The following is a 24,495-nucleotide window of genomic DNA, read 5'->3' as shown; positions in this document are numbered from 1 at the left end:
GAAATCTTCCAGCTTTTACACATTGCTTGCTCGGAGATCCCAGGCGCGTGGCAGTCTCTCCATGCCCACTTCCCAGCAGTCACTAGAGCGTAGAGATATTTACTGTGCCTAAAGAATGTAGTGAAATGTGATTAATGCTTGTAAAGAAGTTTTGATAATAGATGCGATGGCAGATTTTTTTTGGATAAAAGATGCAAAAAGGGAGAGTGACTTATAAATTCACGTGAAGAACACAGGCCTTAGAGGAGCTAAAGATGCCCTGTGCTGCTCCAGATGCGTTTCCCACGTTCAAAGTGGGAAAGCCTCAGAGTGCAGAGCCTCCATCGCTGCCCGCCACCGGTGCGGAAGGGAGCAGCTGGAGGGGTCTCCCTTTCCTCGCCGCCTCCCCGCAGCCGCAGGCCTGCCCTGCCCGCATTCCCAGCGAGCCTTGTTCCGCACGCTGTCCCCTCCGGGCTGCCGGCCCCGGCCCTCGCAGCCCCCGGCACAGGAGGGGGCCCGGCTGAGGCACGGGCAGCCCGCGGTGCCGGGCCCCGCGCGGGGCTGGGGCTCGCAAAGGGAACCGTCGGGAGAGAGAACGCCCTGCCGGGATGAACCAAGGGCTGCCGGCAGAGATGGAGGAAGGGACGGGAGGAGGGACTGGGGCAGTGATGGAGCCTGGGATGGAACCGGGGATGGAAACCAGGATGGAACTGGGGATGGAGCCGGGGATGGAGCCGGTGATGGAACCCAGGATGGAGCCCGGGATGGAGCCCGGATGGAACCCGGGATGGAACCCGGGATGGAGCTGAGATGGAGCCGAGATGGAACCAGGGATGGAGCCGGAATGGAGCCGGGGATGGAGCCTGGGCGCGGCCCGGCCCGGCCCCGCCTCGCGCGCCGAGACCCCTCCCCCACCCCGCCCGCGCGCTGACTCGCCCGAGCTGCCACGTCTGCCCGCTGACGTCACCCCCGGCCGGTGCTTCCCGGCCAATCAGCGACGTTGGCCGCCGCTCCGAGCCGACGGGGCCGAGGGAAGAAAGGCCGGCTATCGCGCATGCGCTGCCGCCGCCGCGGCAGCCGCCGGGAGAACGAGTCCACAGGAGGGGGCGCGGCCGGGAGGAGGCGGCTGCGCGGACTCGGTTTCCCGTCGCACCCCTCGGCCGCCCCCCGGCCATGTAAGCGCTGCTCGGCGAGCGGCCGCCCCGTTTCCTGGTCGGGCTCCGGCGGCCATTTTGGGCTGAGGCGCAGCGCGGAGGCCGCGGAACGGGCGCGGGCGGACGGGCCGAGCCGAGCGCCGGGCGATCGCGGCTCCCTCGGACCAGCGCACCGCGGAGCGCCTGCCTCGGCGGCGGGAGGTGCCGCCGCACCGCCCCCTCACAGCGCGCTCGCCGTCCCTCGGGCCGCGGGCCCCACGGACATGTCCAGCATGAACCCCGAATAGTGAGTGCGGGACGGGGCGGCCCCGGGGCCGCGCTGGGGGCGGTGCACGGCGCGGGGGGACCGCGCTGGGCCCGCGAGTCCGAAGACCGAGCCCCCCCCCTTCCCCCCCTCCCGCCCCCCCGGTCCCCGCGGAGCCGCGCCCGGGCCCGAGCGGCGGCGGGGGAGGAGGAGGAGGGTGGGGGGGGCGGGAGGCAGCGCGGCCGCCCAGGGGTGGGTCCGGGGGGGGAATGGGGTCCCTGCGGGGAACCGGCATCCGCCGCCCCGGCAGCGCCGTGGGGCGCAGCCGCGACGATTTTCCCGAACCTCGGGAAGGCACAGTGGGGCCTTGACTCCAACAAGTGACCGGGGGGACACCGGCGTCCCGTGAAAGCCGATCCCCCGGCCGGTGGCGGCTCCGTAGCCAGGGGTCCACCCTTCGCTTTAGCTGCAAGTCATGTGTGTGTCACATGGCTCTTGCAAAACACTTCTTGCCTATGTAGATTTTGCAACGCTGTGACTTGATAATAGAACGCTCTTGGAGCTGTTTCCAGCTGAAATAGCACTTGCTTAGAAAGCCTGGTCATGACACGAGGGGTTTTTGGGAGGGTCGTTGTGTGAGTATGGCCGTTTTCTTTAGTTGGGCTGTCTGAGCTCTGTTCCCCGGGGTTGTCTCTTCTGGAAACTCGGGGAGCTGTGTCCTGGTCACCAGGCTGTCGGGAAGAATAAACTTTATTTTGTTCAAGACTTTCTTGTGTGAGCTAGAGGAAGGACTTAAGCTTAATTTAGAAAGTTAAAAAAGTCAGCTGCTGTGTTTCCAACCCTTCAGCCTTGTAGGGTGTGTTTAGGATCCTTTCACTGTGTTTACGATCCTTTCACTGATGCTGGCTTTGCTGGCACCCCAGTTTGGGGTGGTGAAGCCACTGTCACATCTGATGCCACTGGAGTGGCTCTGGTACTAAAATCCACCTGTGGTGTGACGTTGCTGCTCTGGATATCCATGGGCGCTGCTCTTGGAAGACACCCGGAATTTTGTCCTCGCATCTGAGACTCCTCACTTGTGTGGCCATGGCTCCTGTGCTCTCCACTTACGTCAGTGGGGTTGGTTGCAAGCACTCTGAGTCCATGAAAATCACCTGAGGAGCAAACAAGTAGTCATCGGCTAGTGAGGGAGTTGGTGACACCCAGGAGGTACAGCCAGGAACTCGAGTTACATCTTGGCAAGATGACATCACAAACTTGCTCCTGTAGCTTTGGAAGACACCAGAACAGTAACTGGAGGTGGGAAGTGGATGAAAACCCAACAAACTGCTGGTGCCCCATAGTCCTAATGGTTCTCAAGAGTTAAATTTATCTTGCAGACTGTTGAGTTCTGTAGTGGGAAAGCTGCCTGCTGAGTGTTAGGCCACTAAGAGAAATGAGTTGGAGGGGGTTTTTACCATAGATTTTTTTTGCCTTTCTTGCAGTCCATCTGCCCTCTAGACTGATGCAGAGGGTGGTTCCCTGCAGTGAGGTACTGAGTGCTGAGGTCAGTGTTTTCAGAGAGACTCATTCTCCGTGAAGAGTGCTTGGTCCTGGTGGTGAGCACAGCTGAGTTCTTGAAAGTGAAACAAAGAGGAAAAGCTGGAGTTGGAGATTAACTCAAAGTGTTAAATTGCCACTTCCTGAGAGGGTGGTGTCAGCAGGATGAGGGGAGGAGATGGAAAGGGTGTGGTGAGAGGGACAGAAAATACCTGTCACTGTGATGTGTGTACTTGGATCCCTGTTAAAACAGGAATAAAATTTAAGGGATTATGACATTGCTGCTTCTGTTCCCTGTAAAGAGATACGTCCATTTACCATCTCAGAAGTGCCTTGCCTATAATGTAAGACGTTCTCACTTCCCTATCACAGCTTCAGATCAGGCTGCAGCCCCAAATCCTCTTTCCTGGGCCAGAACTCAATCAGAAGTCAGTGGGATAGCTAGTTCAAATTTCTAACTAAAGACCTACTTCCTTCAGCTTTCCTGATAAAGTTAGAGGGTTAGGTCCTGCTCATGCAAAGGTTTGAAGGGGAGTTCTGCTTCTGAGAGCTTCCTTGGAGCTTCAGGGCTGTGGGACAGCCAAGTGGACTGTTAGTTTTTAGATATAGTGAAGGAGCTGAAGAGGGGTGGATGTGATTCTAAAATTAGTGTTTGGAAGCTAAATTCTGAAAACATCTGCCCACCCAGCACTGGGATGTGTTCCCTGTGTTCCTCCCTCCCTGCCGGTGTTTGAGTGAGCAGAATGTCAATATTGACTCTGTTGTGACTAGATCGTGTCAGGTTCAGCATTTCCTGCCCTTCTGCCGCTTGCATGTAGCATAAACATTCTAGGGGGTGCCTGGTCAGAGCAGCCAAGTGGGATCAGGAGTTAATCTTGATCAGATCAGAGTTCTGCCTGGACCTTGTTCTAGATACCTTCCAGCACAGATGAAGAAGCTCAGTGGGTTTTGGAGCACATCTTGGGGGGGATCTTTCTGCATTCTTCAGAAGTGCTTGGGAATACCAGTGAGGTGGTTTCAGTCTTGGCTGATGGTGGTTAGTAGATGACAATTGAGTGACAGCTCCTAGGTTGCTGGAATAATCTGAAAGTGCTTGTGTTCTAACCTTTCTAAGCAGCAATCTGCCATGCAAAGTGGCATCGTGTCTTCTGGATTCTGTTTACTTACACAGACAGAGTGTAATCAGAGTGACAGTCATGCACCTCTTCAAAATGTCTGGGGTGGTAGAACAAAGAGTGGGGCTTGAGGCTGCTGTGAGTACCTGTTTACAGTAAACCTGCAGCTGACATCAGTGATTAAAGCCAATTCCAGTGGTTCTTGTTGCAGACAGGTGACTACCTAGCCTTGTCTGTTTTGGCATAAAACCTTCCTGGCATTTAAAAAATCCCTACATGCCTCCTTATATAAATTAGATAAACAGCACTATCTTAGAGGCCCACAGGTCCCTTGTTCCACACAGCTTTGGCCAGGTCTTTCCTCAGCTTGATTTGGAGATGCCTTTTTTTTTTTTTTTTCTTTTTTGGCAAGAGGCAGTTACATTTAACATCTTTGTCCTTTATCTCTCTGGCAAGAGGAAGTTATGGGCAGGATTTGAAAGCCTCACTCTTACTCACCATACCAACCTGCCTTGCTGCACATGCTCTTCCAGTGTGCTCTTGTAAATGACCCAAGTATGACTGGCTTATGTAAATGGTGAGAAATAATTGAATGATTAACCTGAATTCCCACTGTCTCCCAAGGAGCATGGAGAGGGCTGTGCTGCATAGCTCAGCCAGCTTTTTGAAGGCTCCCTAAACCAGAGGAGCTGATGAATTTTAAGCTTCCAGATTTAAAGAGCAAAATTCAGTGGCTTCAGAAGTGTTTGTGTGGCTCTTCAGGAGTAAATACCAAATAACATGAGTGGCTTGTTGGATGCATTGCTACAGTTGAACCCCTTTACCCAAATATTCTATTGGTGTAGCTCAGTCTAGAAATAGGCTTCTGCAAAGTTTTATAGCTTTTAAAAATTTTATTTGATTTAAACTGTTGCTGTACCCAAAAGCTGTCTCAAGCATCACACTCTAACAAACTGCACATTTGGTTCTTATGGCCCTAAATAGGCACCTGCTATATTTTAAAAGGTCTTGGGAGCTGTATATTTTAAAACTTTAAGCTGTACTTGGAAAGGAAGGCACTACAATATTGGAATATGGATTGTTCTAAAAAGTTAAAACCCTAAGTTCCCAGAGCCTTACTTACACTATTCCCAAACTGATGAAAGTCTTCCCACCAAAATTGGGTTTTTGTGACACAACACCTGTTCCTAAGGTCAGAGACAGAGCTAACTCAGTAAAGTCTGTTTCCAGCTGTGCACCTGGTGCTGGCCTGGTTTTGGTGGGGCTGAGGCAGGTGGCTTAAGACCACTGTACGTCTCTATGATTCTGGAAATACTGCAGCCCAAAGTGAGGGGACAGCTAAATAGCAAAGATACCAGATCCAGTGTTTAAGGCTTCTGAGGTCTCATTGTGTTAGCCTAACGTTTGTTCTGCGTACCCACTGTTACTGTTCTTGTTTGCTGCTGAAGGGTGAGAGATCTAATGGGTCCGTTTGGCTGGGAGCTGCTCTTAGCACGAGGAGTAGCAGAGGAAGAGAAGTTTTCATGTTTGGGGCCTGGGGAAACCTGGATTACTCTTGGAAGCAAGTGGAAGTTTTTAATAGGATCTCAGACCCACAGCTGAAGCCTTATCTCTATCAGGAAGGAGTTACTTTTTTTCAATTAATTTTACTGAAGGCCATACAGTGCTAATATTCTTATTTTAATATTCTCAAGGATATTATAACATGCTACAAGCTGTAAGTAATAATTTGACTTCAGGGTTGCTGAAAATTCTGTGTTTGTAGAGAACTGAGCAAGACAAACTTCCTGCTGGAGTGGAAGGAGCTGAGTGAAAGCTGAGGCACAGTGGTGGGGAAGAAGGCAAGGCAAGGTGTAACAGTGGAGCAGATCCTGGAGCCCTCATACTTTGCTTTGCTCTCCAGGTTACAGAGTTTCTCCTGCTCTTGGGGACCAAACTATTACTGGGGTGAGAAGTTTTCTGGTCTGTAGAAGTGCTTCAGCCAACTCAAAGCTACTGAGATGTGTGGGTTGTGGGGTGATGTACCTTAGGTCCCCTGAACAGTTTGGGCTAGTTGTCATTCTCCTAAAGCCATCTTGCCTTCTGGTAGTACATGACTTGACAGGTGGAGTGGTGAATTCTGTGACTGTAAACTGCTAGGTATCCTTTGACTTTTTTTGTCATCCCTTTAGTGCTTTTAGCTGTACATTTTTAAGGATTGGGTTATTAGTTGCTACATTTAGCACTTCTGACTCCTCTCTAGTCTTGGCAGAAGTGCTGCAGAGACTGGAGGTTTCAGCTGGGTGTGTTCTGCAGCCTGGGCCCAGCCAGGTGAGGGGCACTTGAGCAGAGGAGTGGTGAGAAGCTGGGGTTGGCCACCTGCTGGGCTGTTATCAGCTGGGGATGGATGCAGTTTCCTGGCTGGATTCCTGCCAGCCAGAGGCAGTGGCGATTCTTGGGAATAATAGATGGGACAGTGGACTTCAGGCACTCCACATATCTTTAATCTTTACCTCTCCTTGCTTAAGTGGACATGAAAATATGGCTGTTGTGGTTAAGTGAGAAGAGGACTTTGTCCTGGGCCATTACAGGGCCGAAGAGTTGTCAACTGAGAATGAGTTAGTGTAGTACTTGAGAAGCAAAATAACTTGTGTAAGTGGTGGGTTGTTATTTTTCTCTGTTACTTGCTCTCTAGCATGAAATTTCCCCATTAGTCTTAGGACTAACGCAAAACCTCATATTTTGCCAACAGTGAAATCTTCTCTACTCTTTGAAGTGTAAATATAGGCTGGTTGGTGACTCTGTGCTTATTCTTTAATGTTGGGAAAACTCAGCATTAAGCACAAGATTTGTCAATTCTTCCAGTGTATCTTGAGAATTACTAATACCACACCTGACATCCCCCAGAGATGTACCCTCCTCTGGAAATGACTTGAGCTTTAATTCCTGGAAGGCAGGTGTGGTATTGGTCACTGCTCATAGTCTCTTGTGGAAGGTGGGTATTCAGTTGTGCTGTTGCATTCTGCTGGAACTAAATATGAGTAACTTGAACTGAGGAAAGAAATGGCTACATTTGGCAGCTCCCTGGTGTTAGTGAAGCTGGGCAGTGGAATCAGACCTCTGAGTCCAGAGAAGCAAAGATAATGGCCCTGGAGGGCAGCAGGCTGTTACCAGCACCTGTGTGTTACCCGAGTTCCTCAGCCAGACAGGGGCGCTTGCATTCAGTTGCAGGCATGGTTTTCATCTCAGCTAGACCACAAAGGCTGAGGTAGGACTGTGCTACTCCTGCTGATAGTCCCTCTCTTATCCTCAGAGTAACTGCCCAGGGAGCCACAGTTCCACCCAACAATGCTATGCTCAGAGCATCTACCTCACACTTCCCTTACCGAGTAAACTGTGAATTTCTAAACTGAATAGAGGAGCTTGGAGTTGTAGGTGATTTCCCTAGCAGTGAATTAATTTACCCATCCCAAAAGTTATAATATACTGGCTGTAAGGAACTTCTTTCTTGACAGTGTTTTTCATTTAGTGACCTAATTTTTTTTTTTTCCTTCTGCAGTGACTATTTATTCAAGCTACTTCTGATTGGAGACTCCGGTGTTGGGAAATCTTGCCTTCTACTTAGGTTTGCAGTAAGTGATCATGCTTGGAAACTGTGTAAAAGAGGTACTTAGCAAGGTCTTCCCTTCAGGTAGCAGGGCTGATGTCTGACAGGACTGGTAATACCCAAGAATAAGTATAGTATTGCAAACTCCTCCTGTCTTTTAAATTTGTGTCTATCTGATGTAATTGTTTCACTAAATTGGAAAGAAATAATATCAATGATATGTCCAGCTAAGATTAATTCTAGTTTTCCTGTTACTTGAGAATGAGGTACCTTAATTTAACTTCCATCATTACAGTAGTGGTAGAATGCTGAGGATGGAAGGAATTCTGGGGGTGTGCCCTTAGGCATGAGGAGTACAGACCTTGATCAGTTACTACTTGATAAGAACATTTCAAGCAGATGAAGTTTGATATCTGCAGTAAAAAGACCTACCAGTTGTTTAGTCAGAGAAGTAATGTAAATAATACTCTAGGAATAATAAGGCCTTCTGCTTTCTATAGTGAATGTTAAAATTGCTGGTGAGCTGTTCTGGCTCTAGTTTTCCTGTCAGCAAGAAAATGTAAAATGGGTTTGATAGCTCTTAGTAGAAAAAGCTGAAGTCCAGTGAACTTCTTATCTCTGTGCCAAAGGTCAGCTTTCCGTGTCCCTGGGAGGACAGGAAGGGAAGCAGGATATGGGGCATGAACTTAGAAACTTGAGTGTGGCTCTACTGCAAGATGATGGCTTTGTTTTCACAGCCTGAGCAGTTCCTCTGGGCACCTCTGGAACGAGCCTGTTGTACCTGGTATTATTAATGTGAATTAATAATTGGTGTGTACAAACAGCCTCAGTTAAAGCCATTATGGCTGATTGGTAGCAGGACAAATAGTAGGAGGATGTCACCTGCTCTGCTCACAGGATGGAGGCAGTGGGTTGGAAGTGACACCACAGCTGGAGCAGTACTCCCAGAGTGGTCTAACCTGCTTCTCTTGCAGATACTTTTGAATTAATTTTGGCTTCATGTGAATAATCCAACTTCTATTTTTTGATAGCTAGCTTAAGTTTGTGCTCTGTTATCTGATGTTTCTGCAGCTGAGTAGCCTTTTGTTTTTGAGATGAGTTTTTCCAACGAAACCGTTTACCCTGACATAAGGAATTACCACAGCATACCACACCTGTGTTTTCTTGCTGCTGTAGGTTAAACTTCTTCAGGCTTTTCAGACATACCCTTTGGAGTATTGAAATGCTAAGGAAACAAATGTCATGTCATTCTGAAAGGCTTAATACTTTATTCTTACTTGGATATGTTACCTAAGATGTCTTCCATTCACAGCCCAGAGGAATCCCTTGCTTTTTCTGATATCTACTGGTTGCATAAAGCCTTTTGTGGTACATTGTATGTGAAGTTCTACCCTTTGGGTACTTTAGGAGTAGAAACCTCCTTCATGCTGACAAGCTGACAGTCACTAGAAGGTAGCAAAGACTGACCCAGCAGTTTCTGTGTGCCTTAAGGCCTGTTGGAGGCTGCAGTCAGGTCCCTGCAAGCTGCTGAGGCAGTGCTTTCCCTCCTGTATCGACACAGGCTGCAGAGCAGAGGCCTCAGCAGGAGCACTCCAGCTGTAACTCTAACCTGCCTTAGCAACCAGCTGCAGCAGCAGAGGATCTGACACTCATGTGTGACTGAGACAGAGCCTCTGACTTGTTCTAGGTAGCTGCTGTGTAACACAGATCAAAAACCATCAAAGGAAAATAAAAATGTGATGTGTTTCAATAACTTGAGTGGCTATTCTAAGTAGCTCTTCAGTTTGCCACCATGAGCAAAGACTGTTTTTTACACTGCAGCTCACAGGACTTGACAGTACAGGATTTCCAGAAAAGAGGCTTTTTTTGACTGGTTCTGATTGGTGCTTTTAAAAGCTGCAGAATTTTTGAAAAGTAAATACTTGGTGGAAATGTTTGGCCACCTCCTGGACTTCGCCATGAGAGATCAGGCTGGTTTTACAAGGAAATTAAGTATCTTTGTCTGATTGGTGCATAATGAAGTATGTGACTGCAGAAGAGGTGCAGCTGCCTTGACTTATGTTCACTCTCTCTCCTAGGATGACACGTACACAGAAAGTTACATCAGCACGATTGGTGTGGACTTCAAAATCAGAACTATAGAACTAGATGGAAAAACAATCAAGCTTCAGATAGTAAGTAGTATTTCTCAACTCCTGTGTGCTTCAGTCTCTTGGAGCTCGAGTTATATCCACAGCTATTGGCGGTCATTTTGTACTGTAAAACACTTTCAAATACAAGGGATGTTTTCCCTGTTACAAGAGGCGAGGCAGTTTTTTGCAAGACTTACCTGTCTTTAAAGAAGGGTGCTTATTATCAAGGCCATTTGCCTGGAAGAGGAGATTCTGTGCTGAAGTGCTCTCATATCAAAACTGGTGTAGTTCTGCAGTATTTTGCCAGGATTTGTGTAAGTGCAGGAATACCACACAGTTGTCCAGGACGCCTGAATTCCACCGCAGCTGTTACTACCAGGCTGCACTGTCTTAAGCTGGAAACTGCTTTTGTTAACCTGAATGGAAAAACTGACACAAAGGCTTGTAACTGGCCTGGCTGCCTTAGCACTGGGTGGTGTTTTCTGGTTATGCTTTTGGCCTTTCACTTGGAATAAACAGGGGAAGAGACTTGGCAATTCTTTAATCTTGAAGCACTCTAAAAGGGTGACTGGTGTGATGAAATCTAATATCTGTGCAAGGTCAGACAATCCTTGTCAGCCACTGCTTCCAGCTCAAGCTGAGGCTCTCAGGACTTGAAGGCAATGACTCAGGGATTCAGTGTTGTGGAGCAGAGTCCAGCTTACAGCCAGAAGCTTGAGCTTCCAGTCTCTAATGTAACTGTCCTGAGTACAGAGCAGCCTACTAGGAATGCTGTCACTGCTGAAATCTGTCTGTGAAGTCTGTTTTTAGTACACAGCCAGCCCTATTCTTGACACAGCTCCAGGGAGAGAAATGTTTGGGTGAGTCCTGCTCCCGTCCTGGGTGGGAGAAGAAGTCAAGTGCCTTATATCCTTTCTTAACTCTCCCAGCAGGAGAAGGGAATCAAGTTTGGTTTGAGTTGTTGCCTTTAAATACCTTTCCTGAGCCTGTGTGCCAAGAAAGTTGAAAGGAGTGGTCATGTTAGAGACCTGCAGCTCTCTGACCTTATTCCTAGCAGATTTTCAAGTCCTGGCTTGTGTTTGCTCTTCCAACCATTGAACCATGGCTTCTTCATGGGTCAAAACTGCGTAATGTTTTCCCCAGAGAGATCTCTTGACTTCACTTGGCTGAAACCAAACAAATGAGCACTTTAGAAAAGTACGTACGAAGTGTAATCCTCAGTTAAAATACGCGATCTCCTCGAATCCTGTTTGATGTGTACAGCTTCAGAGCCCCTGCTGTGGCTGTGGTTGGATGGCTGCTCTGCTGAGCCGTGTTTCTGGAAGCTGATGTGGAGCACTGCTCAGCCACGCTGCAGGAGCTGACCCTGTCACTTGTCTTGCAGTGGGACACGGCGGGACAGGAGCGGTTTCGGACTATCACTTCCAGTTACTATAGAGGAGCTCATGGCATCATAGTTGTGTATGATGTTACAGATCAGGTATGTGTTAAACCTGTGCCTGCAGAGTTTCTCCAGGCTGATGAGTAAATCGGGAATTTAACAGCTGGGCACCTCTTAAGGGAGACAGTGACAGAGTTCTACAGGCTGTGTTAAGGCTTATCAAGCCAAACATATGTGTTTGCCTCTGGTTTGGCAGAAATAAAACACAGAAATAAAGAGAACAGTGGGATTTGTGGCTCCTAAGCAATTGTATCTTAGGCTTAACCTAAAACTTGGTGAACAGGTAACTAATTGTCCTGTGTGAATACCTCTCACCTTGCCTTTGGTAGCAGGAAATCTGAGTTACTGATGGAAATTGTTGAAAGATTTCTGAATGTACTTTAACTGTGGTCTGCAGTAAAGACTGGCATTTGGAACAGAAAATTGTCAGCCTGGGTGCAAGATACAACTGAGCCAGTGTTTTCTCTGAAGAACTGGTGCAGTTGTTTGAAAGGCACTTGGGAAGTATAGGGTTTCCTGAATTAATAGAAAAAGAACACTTGTGTTCAGTCACTAACTGGAGTACCAGTCCAGCATTTCTGGAGTCAGAGGTTGTTCCAGCATATCTGCAACAAGGTGGCTTGCATCTAACACCTGATGCTTAGTAAATACGTGGGATGCATCTGGTTTCAGCTGTGTGCCACATCTCTTATCTCTGCTACAAGAGGAGGAAGAAGAGCCCCAGATGGTAGAAGATGCAGAATATTCAATATATAGAGCAGGGAAAAAATAATAGGGGGAAGAGTGCAGGAAGGGCTGACTGTGTAGGGCTGGGAACAGGAGCTGGATGGCCCCTGTGGTGACCAGCCTGTCCCAGGGCCATGAGGGGAGTTGGGCAGCATTAGAGAGTCCTCTCCCATGGTTGTGAATCTTATCATATGGATCCATCACTTACCCATCACATGGATAAGAGCAGTGCTTCATACTCTTTCCTGGTCATGACCAAAGGGATAGTGCTGAACTTTCCCCTTCATCAAGGGCCTTGCTTACAGTTCTCTTATCTCGTAGGAGTCTTTCAATAATGTCAAGCAGTGGCTGCAGGAGATAGACCGTTATGCCAGTGAAAACGTCAACAAGTTGTTGGTGGGGAACAAGTGTGATCTGACCACAAAGAAAGTAGTAGACTATACAACAGCAAAGGTATGTCGGGACTCGTGGGTTTGCTTGGCTGAGCCCCTGCTCTGGTTTGTCATGCACAGAGGTCCCAGTGCAGGGAGGTGTCCTGGTGCCACAAATGGGGGCAGTTTAATGACCTCCTGCCCTGCAACTCATCCTTAGACTGGACGTGGGGGGTGTGGGGTGGGATCCAGGAAACTTGTGAGTTATCCAGTGGTGCTCCAGGAAATGAGGTGAGGTATGAACCTGTGTATGAGCTTACTGTTCACTGTTTCTCAATTTGCAGGAATTTGCAGATTCTCTTGGAATTCCATTTTTGGAAACCAGTGCAAAGAATGCCACAAATGTAGAACAGTCTTTCATGACCATGGCTGCCGAGATTAAAAAACGAATGGGCCCGGGAGCGACAGCTGGTGGTGCAGAGAAGTCCAATGTTAAAATTCAGAGCACTCCAGTCAAGCAGTCTAGTGGAGGTTGCTGCTAAAACTTGCCTCCCCCCTTTTGTCTCACAACAATGAATTTGCAATCTGAACCCAAGTGAAAAAAAAAAATTTGCCTGAATTGTACTGTATGTAGCTGCACTACAACAGATTCTTACCGTCTCCACAAAGGTCAGAGATTGTAAATGGTCAATACTGACTTTTTTTATTCCCTTGACTCAAGACAGCTAACTTCATTTTCAGAACTGTTTTAAACCTTTGTGTGCTGGTTTATAAACGTGTAATCCTTGTTGCTTTTCCTGATACCAGACTGTTTCCTGTGGTTGGTTAGGATGTATTTTTGTTTTGATGTTTCTATTGGCATGTTTAGATGTCAGGTTTAGTCTTCTGAAGATGAAGTTTAGCCATTTTGTATCAAACAGCACAACAGTGTCTGTCACTTTCCATGCATAAAATTTAGTAAGATATATGTAAGATCTGATTTGCTAGTTCCTTCTTGTAGAATTATAAATGGAGAGATCACACTATCTGATTAATAGTTTCTTCATACTCTGCATATAATTTGTGGCTGCAGAATATTGTAATTTGTTGCACAATATGTAACAAAACTGAAGAAATGTTTAATAAATATTGTACTTATTGGAAGTAATATCAAACTGTATGGTGATAAATATTGTCTTAATTTGTATGGCTAAGGGGGAAATCAGGCTTGCATTGTGCACAAAACAACATATCTGTGTGTGCAGCCATGGCTCTCAGACCTTCCCTGCAACTCGCCCAGTGACTGTGGCCCCAAAGCCTGAGCTGTCAGGGTGCTCAAGGCACGAGTGCTGTACCAGCAGCACCCAGCCAAGGATTCATGAGGCATAATGCACTCTGAATGTACAACAATTCCCTAACTTAGTCTTGGAACTTAATTTATTTCTCAAGGACTCTTTGTAGGGAATTGCCATCAGCTTTGCATAGCAGGGGAGAGAACAGTATTTCCCTAACATGAATGATTTCAGCGAAACCTTGAGGAGGTATGACTTTCTACCAGTATATTATGTCTTTTCTATATACTGTTAATTCCATCCTCTTTTAATCAGTACCTTCTGACTTAGTGCAACAGCTTAGCTTCTATTCCCTTCTGCAGTGAGGCACCAGGAGGGTGACATGGGGATAGCAAGGCCCCCACCATACTGTTGCTCAAAGTAGGCGCTTTCTCAATTTGGAACTAACCAGCAGCCAAGAGGTTTTGGATGGTGTGTGATTCTTTGTACAGAGCTAATCAAATCATTAGTGCCTGATGTCTAGCTAAAAGCCACAGGAAAGCTAGCCTATAACACTTCCTATACATGTAAAATTGTTCAGCTTTATCTAAACTCAAATGTTCAGCCTATTCTGTAAATAGTCTCATGTTTGAAAGACCATGTAACATTCCCCTAGTAGTAAATACACCCTGTGATAGTAAAAATATAGCCTAGGTATGTTGTGAGGTATAAACTAAAACTGGTGCAAATATCCTCTGATTTTTTTTTTGGGGGGGGGGGGTGACTTTGGCTAACAGCTTTCTTCAACATAGTTGCATAAATCAACAGGCAATTGTAATACATAAAGTATTGTCATGGTTAAGTTGAACTCTTCCACTTGAGACCTTCACAATAAAGTGATGTGCTTTCTAGTAGAGATGTGCTTGTTGGTATAATTCATTATAAATGTGACCTGGTGCTCCTCAGGAGCAGGAGGAGCAGTGAGTGCTGCTGAGATCAGGAAGTGAAGCAGAAGAAGGTGTGTTGAGGGTAAAACATCTTCCCTGCAGCGAGTGCACAAATGAACTTCAATGTCGAGATGCCTGCTACATACTATCCAAACCAATGTTAATATATACAGTAATAAAAGCATTGCAAAACCAGTTGGGCTACACCAGGTGTTTGGTGGTTCTTTGTTTCCCCCTCAGTCACCAGTGGGTCACTGGGCTGGTCCTGTTCTGTGCTGAAGCCTGGGCTTTTCAGGCTGAGCTGTGTGATGAGGGTAGAGCAGGCCTACAACTCCTGGGAAAAGGCACTGTTGTTTCTTACCTGTGAGCTGAAATATTGAATATTTTTGCCACAATGGGCCAGAAAAATTTGCCCTTCAAGCCAAGGATCTAGAAGATGGGAGAATACCAACCCTCCCCCACAAACCCCAACAATTTGCTGTAACTGCTTCGGTTTAACTTTGCTTTCACCTTCTACTTGTACAGAACAGAAACTTCTCTCTGTTCTGTTCATAGGAATGGGAGGAAATCATCGTGTTCTTGTGCAGAATACATCATTGCCGTTCAGGTTAAAGGTTAATTAAAGCCAAGTACCAACATTCTGTAACTTTTTTTGGCCACTTACCTTATCCTGCTTCAGAGCTGCCCTTTTTCTGTTGGAGAAAGGGTGTGGAAACCCTTGATGAATGTTCTCAGCAGTGACTTAACTGCAATAGCTGGAAGGGGGGAAGGCAAAACTTCACCCCAGGAAACCAGCACAGCACTAACCCAGCTCCTGCCAGCAGCAGGTAGCAACAGGTTACACGGAACCTGGCTCCTCCCTGCCTGAACTTGCTTGTTTATTATTTTATTTGGATTCATTATTACAGCTTTTTGTGTTTATGAATAACAAAATTGAAAGTTAAGTAGGCTCTGCTTCAGCAGGGAGTGGTAATTATAAACAGGCCTTCAGTTTGCTCCCAAGAACCAGAAGGAGTTGCTATTTCTTGGCTTCTCACACCTATTTTTGACGAGCATAAACAAACCATGAGAACAGGGCTATTAAAATCACACGGCTTTACTTAGCGAGCGCACGGCACACTATGGATTGCTCAGTTAAAAAACTGTTCCTGATGTTTTGCTAACACAGAACAGCCCACTTCAATAAAAAAGGGAAGCTATTAAAAAAACAAACCAGAAAAGGCCAGCTGTACATTCCTTACACAACTCTGGACATCCCAGCACACCTGCTGTACGGGGCACCTTTCTCAAGCCATGGCACAAACCCACGCTGCAATCAGCCCCATGGGCAACTGGACACAGATTTTGGCATCTCTGGAGAGGTGATGGAAGTGGTTTGGTGCTTGCTGCAATTCTTCTGAGCCCTCCTGAGATGGGCTAACGCAGCCTAGGTCTGACAGAGGCAGCACCTGAAATAAAATGAGGTGTTTGGTGCTGTGCTTTGCCTGCAGTCTCACAAAGAAAGAAACCCCCATGCTCTATTCCCCCATCTCACCAGTGCAAGAGGGTACAGCTGGGTAGAGGCAGCAATTCAAAAACCACAACAAACCAAACACTACTTAAGACACTGTTTTTCTCTTCTAAGAGGCTGGCACCACTGAAACACTTGCCTCCAGTTTTCTTTGAAGGGACATGGTCAAGAAATAAGCAAACAAGTTTTCTAGCCCCTATACCTGAAGTTACTTGCTTCCCTTCCCCACCATTATACCGAAACCAGAGAAAATAAAAAACCAGAATGTATCCCTTCCTCATCTCCCCTGTGCTGTGCAAGGGATCTGGGCAGAGCAGGTGTCTGTGCTGGACTGCTGCCATGCCCCAGACCTGAGTGACAGGGACCTGCCTGCCCAGTCCCTGCGGAGCTGCCATCGCTCCCCTCATGCTCTTGGGTTTCAGCAGCTGGTTCACCCGCACTGCTCTTTCCCTGACAGGGTTAAACACGACGGGGCATCTATTTTGAGTCTCCCTGCTGCCTTCTCAGGCTTTCCAAACAGAATCAAAGAAATAACAATGGAGCCTGATGTTTGGTGTTTGCTAATTTGAGAGTTTCTCTTCCTGTGCTTCCTCCCCTCTCTGCCCGCTGCAGCAAGGCTGGTTTGCCCCTGCTTACCCAGGGAGCAGCCGTGTGCTGCACCCCCCTCGTCCTGCCCCACGTCCTTGCCCCGCACGGGGCCCACAGCAGCCAGGATGGACTTGTACAGGTGCTCTGCGTGGCTTTCGAGCTCTTCCGACTGTTTGGCAATCAGAGCCAGCGTGTCTTTCAGAGCTGGAAAGCAAAAATGCCTGAATGGAGGTGACAGGAATGCGATAATTCAGTGTCTGTCAGAGCTGACAGTTCTGCTCGTCCAGGCAGACTTTGGAAGGAAATCAAGTGTTAAAAATCAATAATGTGGCTGTTCATTCCATCCCCATTGTGATGCAGCATTGGCAGGGGGAGGGGACTGACCCAGGAGGCTCCAGGTTCATCATGAAGATGCAGAAATAGGGGGTCTTAGAGAAAACCTTTGGAACTGTGCAAGAAAGCCCATCCATAACGCAGCACTCGACCTCTAAAACCCCTTTGGTGACTGCAGCTACAGCCCACCCCTTAGAAATCCCTTCTTCCAAATCACCAGAGCAACCACTCTGTGTGTGCTGTGGTGCTGGCCAGGCTGGGTCAGGGATTCTGGGGGGCTGATGCCCTGGCCAGCATCACCTGTGTCCATGAGCAGCCCCATACAAGGGCTCCTCCTCACCTGGTGAATTCGATGCCATGCAGTCCAGGAGAGCTTCTCCCCTCTCCAGCACGCTCTCAGTCAGGCTCCGGTGGTCAGCCACATCCTTCCTGAACTCCTGGCACGGCAAGGAGAAGAGCAGCGTTTCTTAGAAGGGTTTTTGAAACACACACCTGTGGCAGGTTGCCCAGGGAGCAGTTTCCGCCAAGCAGGTTCCTGGTGCTCCCAAATTTGGCTTGGGAAACGCAGAGCATCCTGGACCATTCCAGTGATGCCTGGCTTCCCACTCCTTGCTGCCTGCAGCACAGGAGAGGGGAGGAAGCAGAGCAAGGGTGACACCCACCAGGTAGCGGTGCAGCGATGCCAACACGCTCTGGGCATCCGGCGAGGGTGGCACCCAGCTGCCGGTGACATCCACCACAGTGTACAGCCAGTGAATCAGCTCTTCCAGCTGGCAGCAAAACATCTGCTCAACAAAGCATAAAAAAAGGGTCACTGATCTGTTTCTGCAACAGAGACAGTGCAGGGACATGAAGAGGTGAGCCAGTGGTGTTTTGGAAAGCACCTATTCCCTGTTCTCTCTGACCTTGGAACACAAATATCCCTAAGCTTGGGAAACCAAGAGTCCAATGGGAAAAAGGCAAAAATACCTTAAACTCCTGAACAGTTCCAGCACCCACTGTGTGGCAAGAATTGAGGGCCACCATGAAATGTCTGCATGGAGAGGTGCTGGAGGCTGGTAGCACCCAGACTGAAGGAGAGGTTGGCCTCCACCGCCTCCCAGCCCAGGAGGTATCCTCATCCTCTTCACCAGAGCCATACAGTTAATTTGCATCTGGTTTCCCCAAGGGATTGTCTCGTTCAATTAAGTGCTTTCATTTATTTTGAAAGCGTCTCGGTAAGGGAATATTTTTGTAAGATGCTGCATGAAACCCAGGGGCCTCTGCTGGCACCAAAATCAGGCTCAAGACCTGTTCCTGCTCTTCAGAGTTTGCCATAAAGCAGTGCTTTTCCCTGGCATTGCAATTTGGCATGACAAATACAGAGAAGATGCTTTTAAATCAACAGAGTTATTTCCATACCAGAGGAGGAGATGAGTTTGCAGCTATGTGCATGATAACACTCCTGTGCACACAGCCTAGCATCGTTTCCAAATTCATCCCAGCACTGGGGTGGGAAGAAGATGGAGAGGAGGGTGGGAGCACAGTGCTGGGATGAATTTAATAATCCACAAAACAATCAGGAAACCCTTAAGAGTTGCTGCAGCTCCTGCCTCCTGCCCGGTGCAGCAGCACTGCAGGACGTGTGGGCTGGGGGACCCAGCTGAGTGCCACATCTCCATCCAGCCTGGCCTGTGACACTGAGCCCCAGGGGAAAGCAAGATGGGCTCTTGCTCCATCAGAAGGAATTATCTGCTCTGGTGAGCCCCCCTGCATAAATTACCACCAGCTGCCAGGCAGGACACATCGTGCAGAACGGGAAGCTTTAATTAATCCTGCCATAAAGACAGGCACATTTTATGCAAGATCTTCCCAGAATAAACTTTATTTCTGGTCTCAGCCTACCTTAAGACACTGGATAAGGGACTCGCTCTGCTGGCTCTTCTTTGGATGCCCCTTGACCCGTGGTTCATTCAGGCACATCCCATCCAATGTGTCCCTGAGAGCAGTTGGCAGATGAAGCCTGCAGGGAGGATCCCTGTGGCTCCAGCCGTACGATTCTGTGTTTTCCCAGCTGGGCTTTCGGGAGCTGCAGTGTTGCCACAGCCCAGCATAACCCTCAATATTCCCTCTGTCATCCCCACCTCTCACTTCTTCAAAATGAGCCAACCTAGATGAAAGGGGCTCCTTGCTGGTGCTGTGATGTGGAAGGTTATGGTGGTCATGCCCAGGCATCCTTATAGTTAAGGAAAGATTGGACAAAAACTGAGCCAGCCTTTCCAGCTCCTTCAGTCTCGGAGGCAGGGAAAGAAATTCTTCATCAGTCTCCCACTCCTTCCTCAGGGGGAGCACTCCTGTGGTGGGTAAAAACCTACTGGTGCTTTTCACCTGCCCTGTGTAGTTTGGGCAGGGGCTTCCTCTGGTATCCCAGCTTCTCCCATCGGCAGCAGGGTGCCCACGTGGGCTTGGCCCAGATGATTCCACCCTTACATCCTTAGCAAAACTTCTGGAAAGGTGAGAGGAAGAACTCCTTCCAAATGATGCTTTGGCAATAGGTGAAGGTTCAAAGCATGAGACAGCTCCTGAGCAGCCTCTTTTTCCAGGCCTTGGGGTGGAGAATCTCTCTGCAGAGGCCACAAACTCCCGAAGTCCGTTTTCTCTGCTTCCCTGAGCCTGCCCAGCTCGGCCGTAGATGCTGGTGGACCTGGACACGCCCTCAGGAGAAGTAGAAAAGCTGTCCAGACCTATTCCTGAGTCGTGGAGGAAAGGCTCCGGTATCCTTCCCAGCTTGTACCTCGGCTTCAGTGGGTAAGCATAGTCCAACAAGTCCTCGTACTCCTTGTGGGGGTTCCAGTGGGGTGAGCTGCGGTCCGGCGATGGGGGCAGTGAATCCGGAATGGCACAGGCCCAGTAATCGGCTTGGTAGGAGGAGATCTCCCGGATGCGCCCCACGGAGCTGCGGTAATCGAGCAGAGCGCCGGGGGGCTCCCGCCTCTGCAGGGCCCTGCCTTCCACCCCCCATGGGCAACACAGGTCCTGGGCAGCCGTGGTGGCCGCAGAAGGGACATCCGTGCTGGCAGGCAAGCTTCCGGACGGCTCCTCGGAGGGGCCGTTTCCCTCTGAGGACAGAGCAGAGAGGCTCAGCACGGAGCGGCTCCGCAGGGCACTCTCGGGGCTGGGCGGGGTTTGGGGCCGCAGGAGCTCTGCCGTGGAAGGACACGGGGACTGAGCTCCCAGACTTTGTCTCCGACGGCCAACATGGGCATCATGGCGGCTGCCAGCAGGGACGTTCTCCTCGGCAGAGCTGCGCCGGCTGGGAGAGCTGGACACCGGGTCCCAACCGCCCGAAGCCTTCACCTGCTCAAGGGCGGGACAGAAAAGGAAAGGGAGAGAGAGACATGAAGGAAATGAAGCACAGCATCCAGACAAAAGGGTCCTTTGTGCTGGGATATGGAGATAAAAGCCCAACCCTGGACCTGCCATGAGCTGAGGCTGGAAGTGGAACCCTGTTCCCTCTGTGGGATGGCCTGCAGCTGCTCAGAGCAGGGCTTGCTTTTAAGGAAAGGCATCTCAAGGGCCTTTGGAAGCTGCATGGGTCATCCAGCAGCAAGAGGCTTATCTAAAGAGCACTGTCCTGAGCAAGTTCCCAGCTCTGCACTGGCAACTTGGAATGGACGCTACAGCTTGGGTCGGGGAGCCCAAGCCCTTCCCCACCACACATCTTAGCCTAGACAGGGCACACTCTGTCTGGCAGAGATGGAAAGCCCTTGCTGGGAGAGCCCTGACAAACAAGTCTCCACCTCTCCTGGGACTTCCTGATGGTGCAGCAACACCTGCAGGTACAAACCCTCTCACCTGCTGCTCTTCTGAGGAGAGGAACCAGTGGCCAACTCGACAAGGCACAGGGCCACCATCAGCAGCTCTATCCACTAACAACCCTTTCCCTGAGGAGTTTGCTCTTGCTCTGGGAAATGTGGGTGCAGATGCTGAAGACACTTCTGGGCGGCAGCTGGAGCCTCCGTGGATAATGTCAGTGGCCTTGTGACTGTGTCTGCTCACTGCCACACCCTCTGTCCCTTGCAGGCTGGGCTTGGCTTCCTCTGTCCCCAAAAGCTGGTGCAGGCTCCCTGCCAGCTCCGGGAAGTCCATCTCCGTGTCTGCGCTGTCCCACCTCCCATCGCCCTCGGCCTTCCCGCTCAGGGACTCCTCAGGTGATTTTCCCACATCCACGGCCATCAGCACAGAGCTCCTTCCGCAGGATGATGCTGAGCCTCGGGCTCTCTGGAACACAGAGCAATGGCATCTCAGCGTCCCCCCTTGTCTCCATGCCAAGAAACTGGGTTTGCCCAATAACAAAGAGCTGAAGCAAGATCGGGGTGAGACCCCGAAATTCATAAAGGAGCATCTTGGTACACCGGGTGGGACAGTGGTAAGAGCAAACCCTCACATCTCAGCAGCATTTTCTGCTTCTGAGGATGGGGCACACAGGGAAAATCTCATTCCAGCTCTGGCCATGCCAAGAACAAACCTGGGCTTTATACCAGGCACCGGAGTCCTGCAGTGATGGCCAATGTCCCCAACACTTTGTGCCCCATGGGGTCACTGGGCTCGAGTGAGACATCATTAACGAGGACATGAAGCACCTCCTGGCGTGGCTGAGCCCTGAAGGCTGTTGGGGTGGAAAGCTGACTGGTTTCTAAAGATACAAACCCAAAACCTTGAAGCAGAAGCCACCCAGAAGCAAGAAGGAGCTATAAAAAGTCAAAGAGGGAGGTAGGAGGCTGTAAAACTCAAACCTGGAGCTCAGCTCTGCAGCTTCTACCTCAATTCATGAAATTAACTCTTTGGGAAATTAATCAATGGAAATACTTGCACTGACTGCTGCTGCAGGATAACCCGTGAGCCAAATGAAGGAGACCCAACACAGCCTCCTCCAGCAACTCCAGCCCAAACCAAGGTGCTGGCAGCAGGGAAATGTCAGCAGAGTGGTTCTGCTGGTACTCCCCCAGCTGCTGCCAGCAAAGAGACCAGCCAAGGGAGCAACAACAGCAAACTCAACTAAAATGAAATTTAAATTATTAAAAAAAAAAAAAAAAGAGGCGAGAAAGAATTCCCAAACAATACTTGGAAGTGGGAAACAAGATGATACTCACTCCCTCCTCCAGCTCTTTTGTCACAGTCTCGTTTTACGATCCACCCCTCCCTCGGACAAGCGGGGTTTTCCCACGGGCACGGGAACAAAGAGCGGCGGGAGGACGCGCCGGGTCTCCAGGGGAGACCAAATCCCCGGCGCAGGCACAGCCCCCGCGGCCGCCCGTGCCCTGCCAGAGCCGGCAGCTGATCCCGCACGGCAGCGGCTGCCCAGGGCACGAGCAGAGCCCCGGCCCGCAGCTGGACCCCCAGTCCACTCCTAAAACTGCTGCCAAAGCCAAAGCAACGCACATCACGGTATTTGAAATGGATTGCACTGCTCTCTTCTGCCCTCGGAAAGGCTGTATCTCCACACAAAGAGGTGGGGTTGTTGTAAAAAATGGCATCAATAAATCTGCCCTTGTTATGTAACTTAATATATATATAAGAAAGAAAAGCTTAATAAGGCATCAAAGCTGCCTCTAAAGTTTAAAAGTGAATGTGCTGTAACCAAAAGTCGGCCTCAGGACAGCTTTATTTTTAAGATGCCACGTTAAATTCAAAGGGATGTGAACATCTTTACCTCCACCAGATTTGGTGGTTTGGGTCAGGTGTCAGCCCAGTAAAAACAACTGTAAAAACCATCAAAGTTTGACCTTAAATCTGAAAAACATGCGTTAAGCAACATAAAATAAAACTTACAGGCCATGACCCATCTGTTATTTTCCTGACTGTGTGGAGGAGGGCAAATATTCTGAAGTTAAGATCATTTGTTATCTTATGGAGGCAGCATGCAGTGATTTACATTTCTGCGATGCCATTGGTCTTTAAAAAAAGAGCAAGTGCTGGTTCACAGGTTCATTAAATCTCCAGAAGCTAATTGGATGCTAAAGAGAAACCAGGAAACCTGCCAATACACAGGAGTGAGAGTAAATCTGCTTACTGCAGGATTTGTAAGGGTATTTAAAGGGACACCAGAGATCTCACTGCATTTTCCAAAGTCTCTAATTCAGGCTGCTGCTTTCAATTAACTTCAGAGGCAGCTGGATATCCAAACCACACCCGGACACAAACGAGACAGGGATGTCGCACACACCCCACACACAGAACAATCAGGCAAAAAAGTCATATTTAACAACAAAAAAGTAATATTTAACAACAAAGCGAGAACACTACTGCCACTAAGTGCAACTCCCAGCTACACGAGCGTCTAGCGAAGGAGCTTTCTCACCATTTTCCAACAAGCCCAAAAAAATTCAGAGGTCAGGTTGCCAGTGGCAGCGACGCATCCAGATTAACCCTGGCGACAGGAAGAAGCAATCCCAAATCCTCGGGCAGGACTGAGGAGGGATGCAGGACCACAACTATAGGCACGGTGGAAACTTTCCACTGGCCTCAAAAACACAGGAAAACAGCCCGAACACCCAAGCCCTCCATTGTCTCACAGAAATTATACCCGTGGTCGTGGTTTTAGATAACAGAAGACAGTGGGGCTACTTCATTCATTTCAAAGGGAAGGTCCGCGGGGATCTCTCCTGAAAAGCGATCCCTGAGCTGTTTCAGGCTGTCAGAAGGGACCTGCCGGCCAAGGCGCCGCACAAAGGCCGCCGGACAAGGAGGGCTCTGTCCAAGGAGCGGCTCCCGCCGCCCCTGGGATCGCTTGGCTGATGGAATGCACTGAGCGCAGCGGATGCTGATGGAATTTCCGTCTCCCGCCAGCTCCGCTTTGGCTGGGGAGCATTTCTGGGCTTGTTTTGGGGAAAAACCCACACGGCTCTCGCCCCTCAGGCCTGCGGGATTCCGAGGGTTGCTATTTTCTGCTCCTCTCCTAACCCGCTTTCTGTCCGCCGCTGGGAAAAAACGGAAATTAACCAAAAAGACAAGAAGTAAAGGCAAAGAGGCCGAGGAGGCGCCGCACCCGGGGGTGCCGGGGTTCCAAAGGGAACGAGGCCGGGACCCCCGTGATCCCCCCCGGGACCCCCTCACGCCGCGCCCCGGCCCTCACTCACCGAGCGCCGGCCCCGCCCCGCCCCCTCCGCGCCCGCAGCCAATGGCAGCGCCGGGTGCGTCAGCACGCGCGCCCCGCCGCCCGACAGCGAATGGGAGCGGAGCTCGAAGGCGGCCTCGCCCCGCGGCCGGCGCTGACCCCGGCGCGGGAAGGGCGGGAGCGACACGCGCGGCCCCGCCCCCTGATCCGCCCTGGCCCCGCCCCTTGGGACCGCCGAGCCTGGCCCGGGTCCCGCCGGGCACCGGGAACCTGAGGAGCGTCCCGGGACGCCCTTGAGGAGCTCGTGTCAACAACAGGGTGTTTCCTTGTACCTACCCCCGTATTCAATTTCCCGAGGCGGAGCTGTGCCCCGGCAGCGTCACCGCGCTGCAAACCGACTGAAACGGGCCCTGCGTGGGCGGCGACTGCCCGCGCCACGGTCAAGCGGTCCCGGTGTCCTCCAGGCACAGCTGTGGGATGCGGT

The 24,495-nt window shown here is 49.8% G+C and overlaps 2 protein-coding genes across 5 annotated transcripts; one reads left to right on the top strand and one right to left on the bottom strand.

Moving 5' to 3' along the window:
* The first annotated feature begins 1,018 nt into the window (after positions 1 to 1,018).
* Positions 1,019 to 14,679, top strand: RAB1A (RAB1A, member RAS oncogene family). The gene is made up of 6 exons (XM_071424856.1): positions 1,019 to 1,419; positions 7,570 to 7,642; positions 9,696 to 9,791; positions 11,134 to 11,229; positions 12,238 to 12,369; positions 12,632 to 14,679. The coding sequence occupies exons 1-6, from the start codon at positions 1,034 to 1,036 to the stop codon at positions 12,827 to 12,829; spliced, it is 981 nt and encodes a 326-aa protein (XP_071280957.1). The 5' UTR covers positions 1,019 to 1,033; the 3' UTR covers positions 12,830 to 14,679.
* Positions 14,680 to 15,564: 885 nt separating this feature from the next.
* CEP68 (centrosomal protein 68) lies at positions 15,565 to 24,067 on the bottom strand. Of its 4 annotated transcripts, none has more exons than XM_071424827.1 (7): positions 24,034 to 24,067; positions 20,750 to 21,175; positions 18,800 to 20,251; positions 17,578 to 17,700; positions 17,256 to 17,352; positions 16,631 to 16,786; positions 15,565 to 15,932 (listed from the first exon to the last, which is right to left on the bottom strand). In XM_071424827.1, the coding sequence occupies exons 2-7, from the start codon at positions 21,128 to 21,130 to the stop codon at positions 15,901 to 15,903; spliced, it is 2,241 nt and encodes a 746-aa protein (XP_071280928.1). In that variant the 5' UTR covers positions 21,131 to 21,175; positions 24,034 to 24,067; the 3' UTR covers positions 15,565 to 15,900. The 4 variants fall into 4 exon arrangements, with proteins under 4 accessions (XP_071280928.1, XP_071280920.1, XP_071280936.1 ...); XM_071424819.1 differs by lacking the exon at positions 24,034 to 24,067 and adding an exon at positions 23,256 to 24,008; XM_071424835.1 differs by lacking the exon at positions 24,034 to 24,067 and adding an exon at positions 22,048 to 22,727.
* Positions 24,068 to 24,495: the final 428 nt, after the last annotated feature.

Source organism: Agelaius tricolor, unplaced genomic scaffold (assembly GCF_023055355.1).
Source record: "Agelaius tricolor isolate 1412-34295 unplaced genomic scaffold, bAgeTri1.0.p SCAF_1, whole genome shotgun sequence".
NCBI classification, from domain to species: Eukaryota; Metazoa; Chordata; class Aves; order Passeriformes; family Icteridae; genus Agelaius; species Agelaius tricolor.
Note: the sequence above shows the minus strand (reverse complement) of the source record. Positions and strands in the feature narration are given on the sequence as shown.

Coding starts and splice junctions, on each gene's coding strand:
- RAB1A (XM_071424856.1), top strand. CDS start 1,034: ATGCGCTGCCGCCGCCGCGGCAGCCGCCGGGAGAACGAGTCCACAGGA. Junction 9,792..11,133: donor AAACAATCAAGCTTCAGATA/GTAAGTAGTATT, acceptor CTTGTCTTGCAG/TGGGACACGGCGGGACAGGA. Junction 12,370..12,631: donor TAGACTATACAACAGCAAAG/GTATGTCGGGAC, acceptor CTCAATTTGCAG/GAATTTGCAGATTCTCTTGG.
- CEP68 (XM_071424819.1), bottom strand. Junction 20,252..20,749: donor TCTCCTCAGAAGAGCAGCAG/GTGAGAGGGTTT, acceptor GCCCTTGAGCAG/GTGAAGGCTTCGGGCGGTTG. Junction 17,701..18,799: donor CCCTTATCCAGTGTCTTAAG/GTAGGCTGAGAC, acceptor TTTGTTGAGCAG/ATGTTTTGCTGCCAGCTGGA.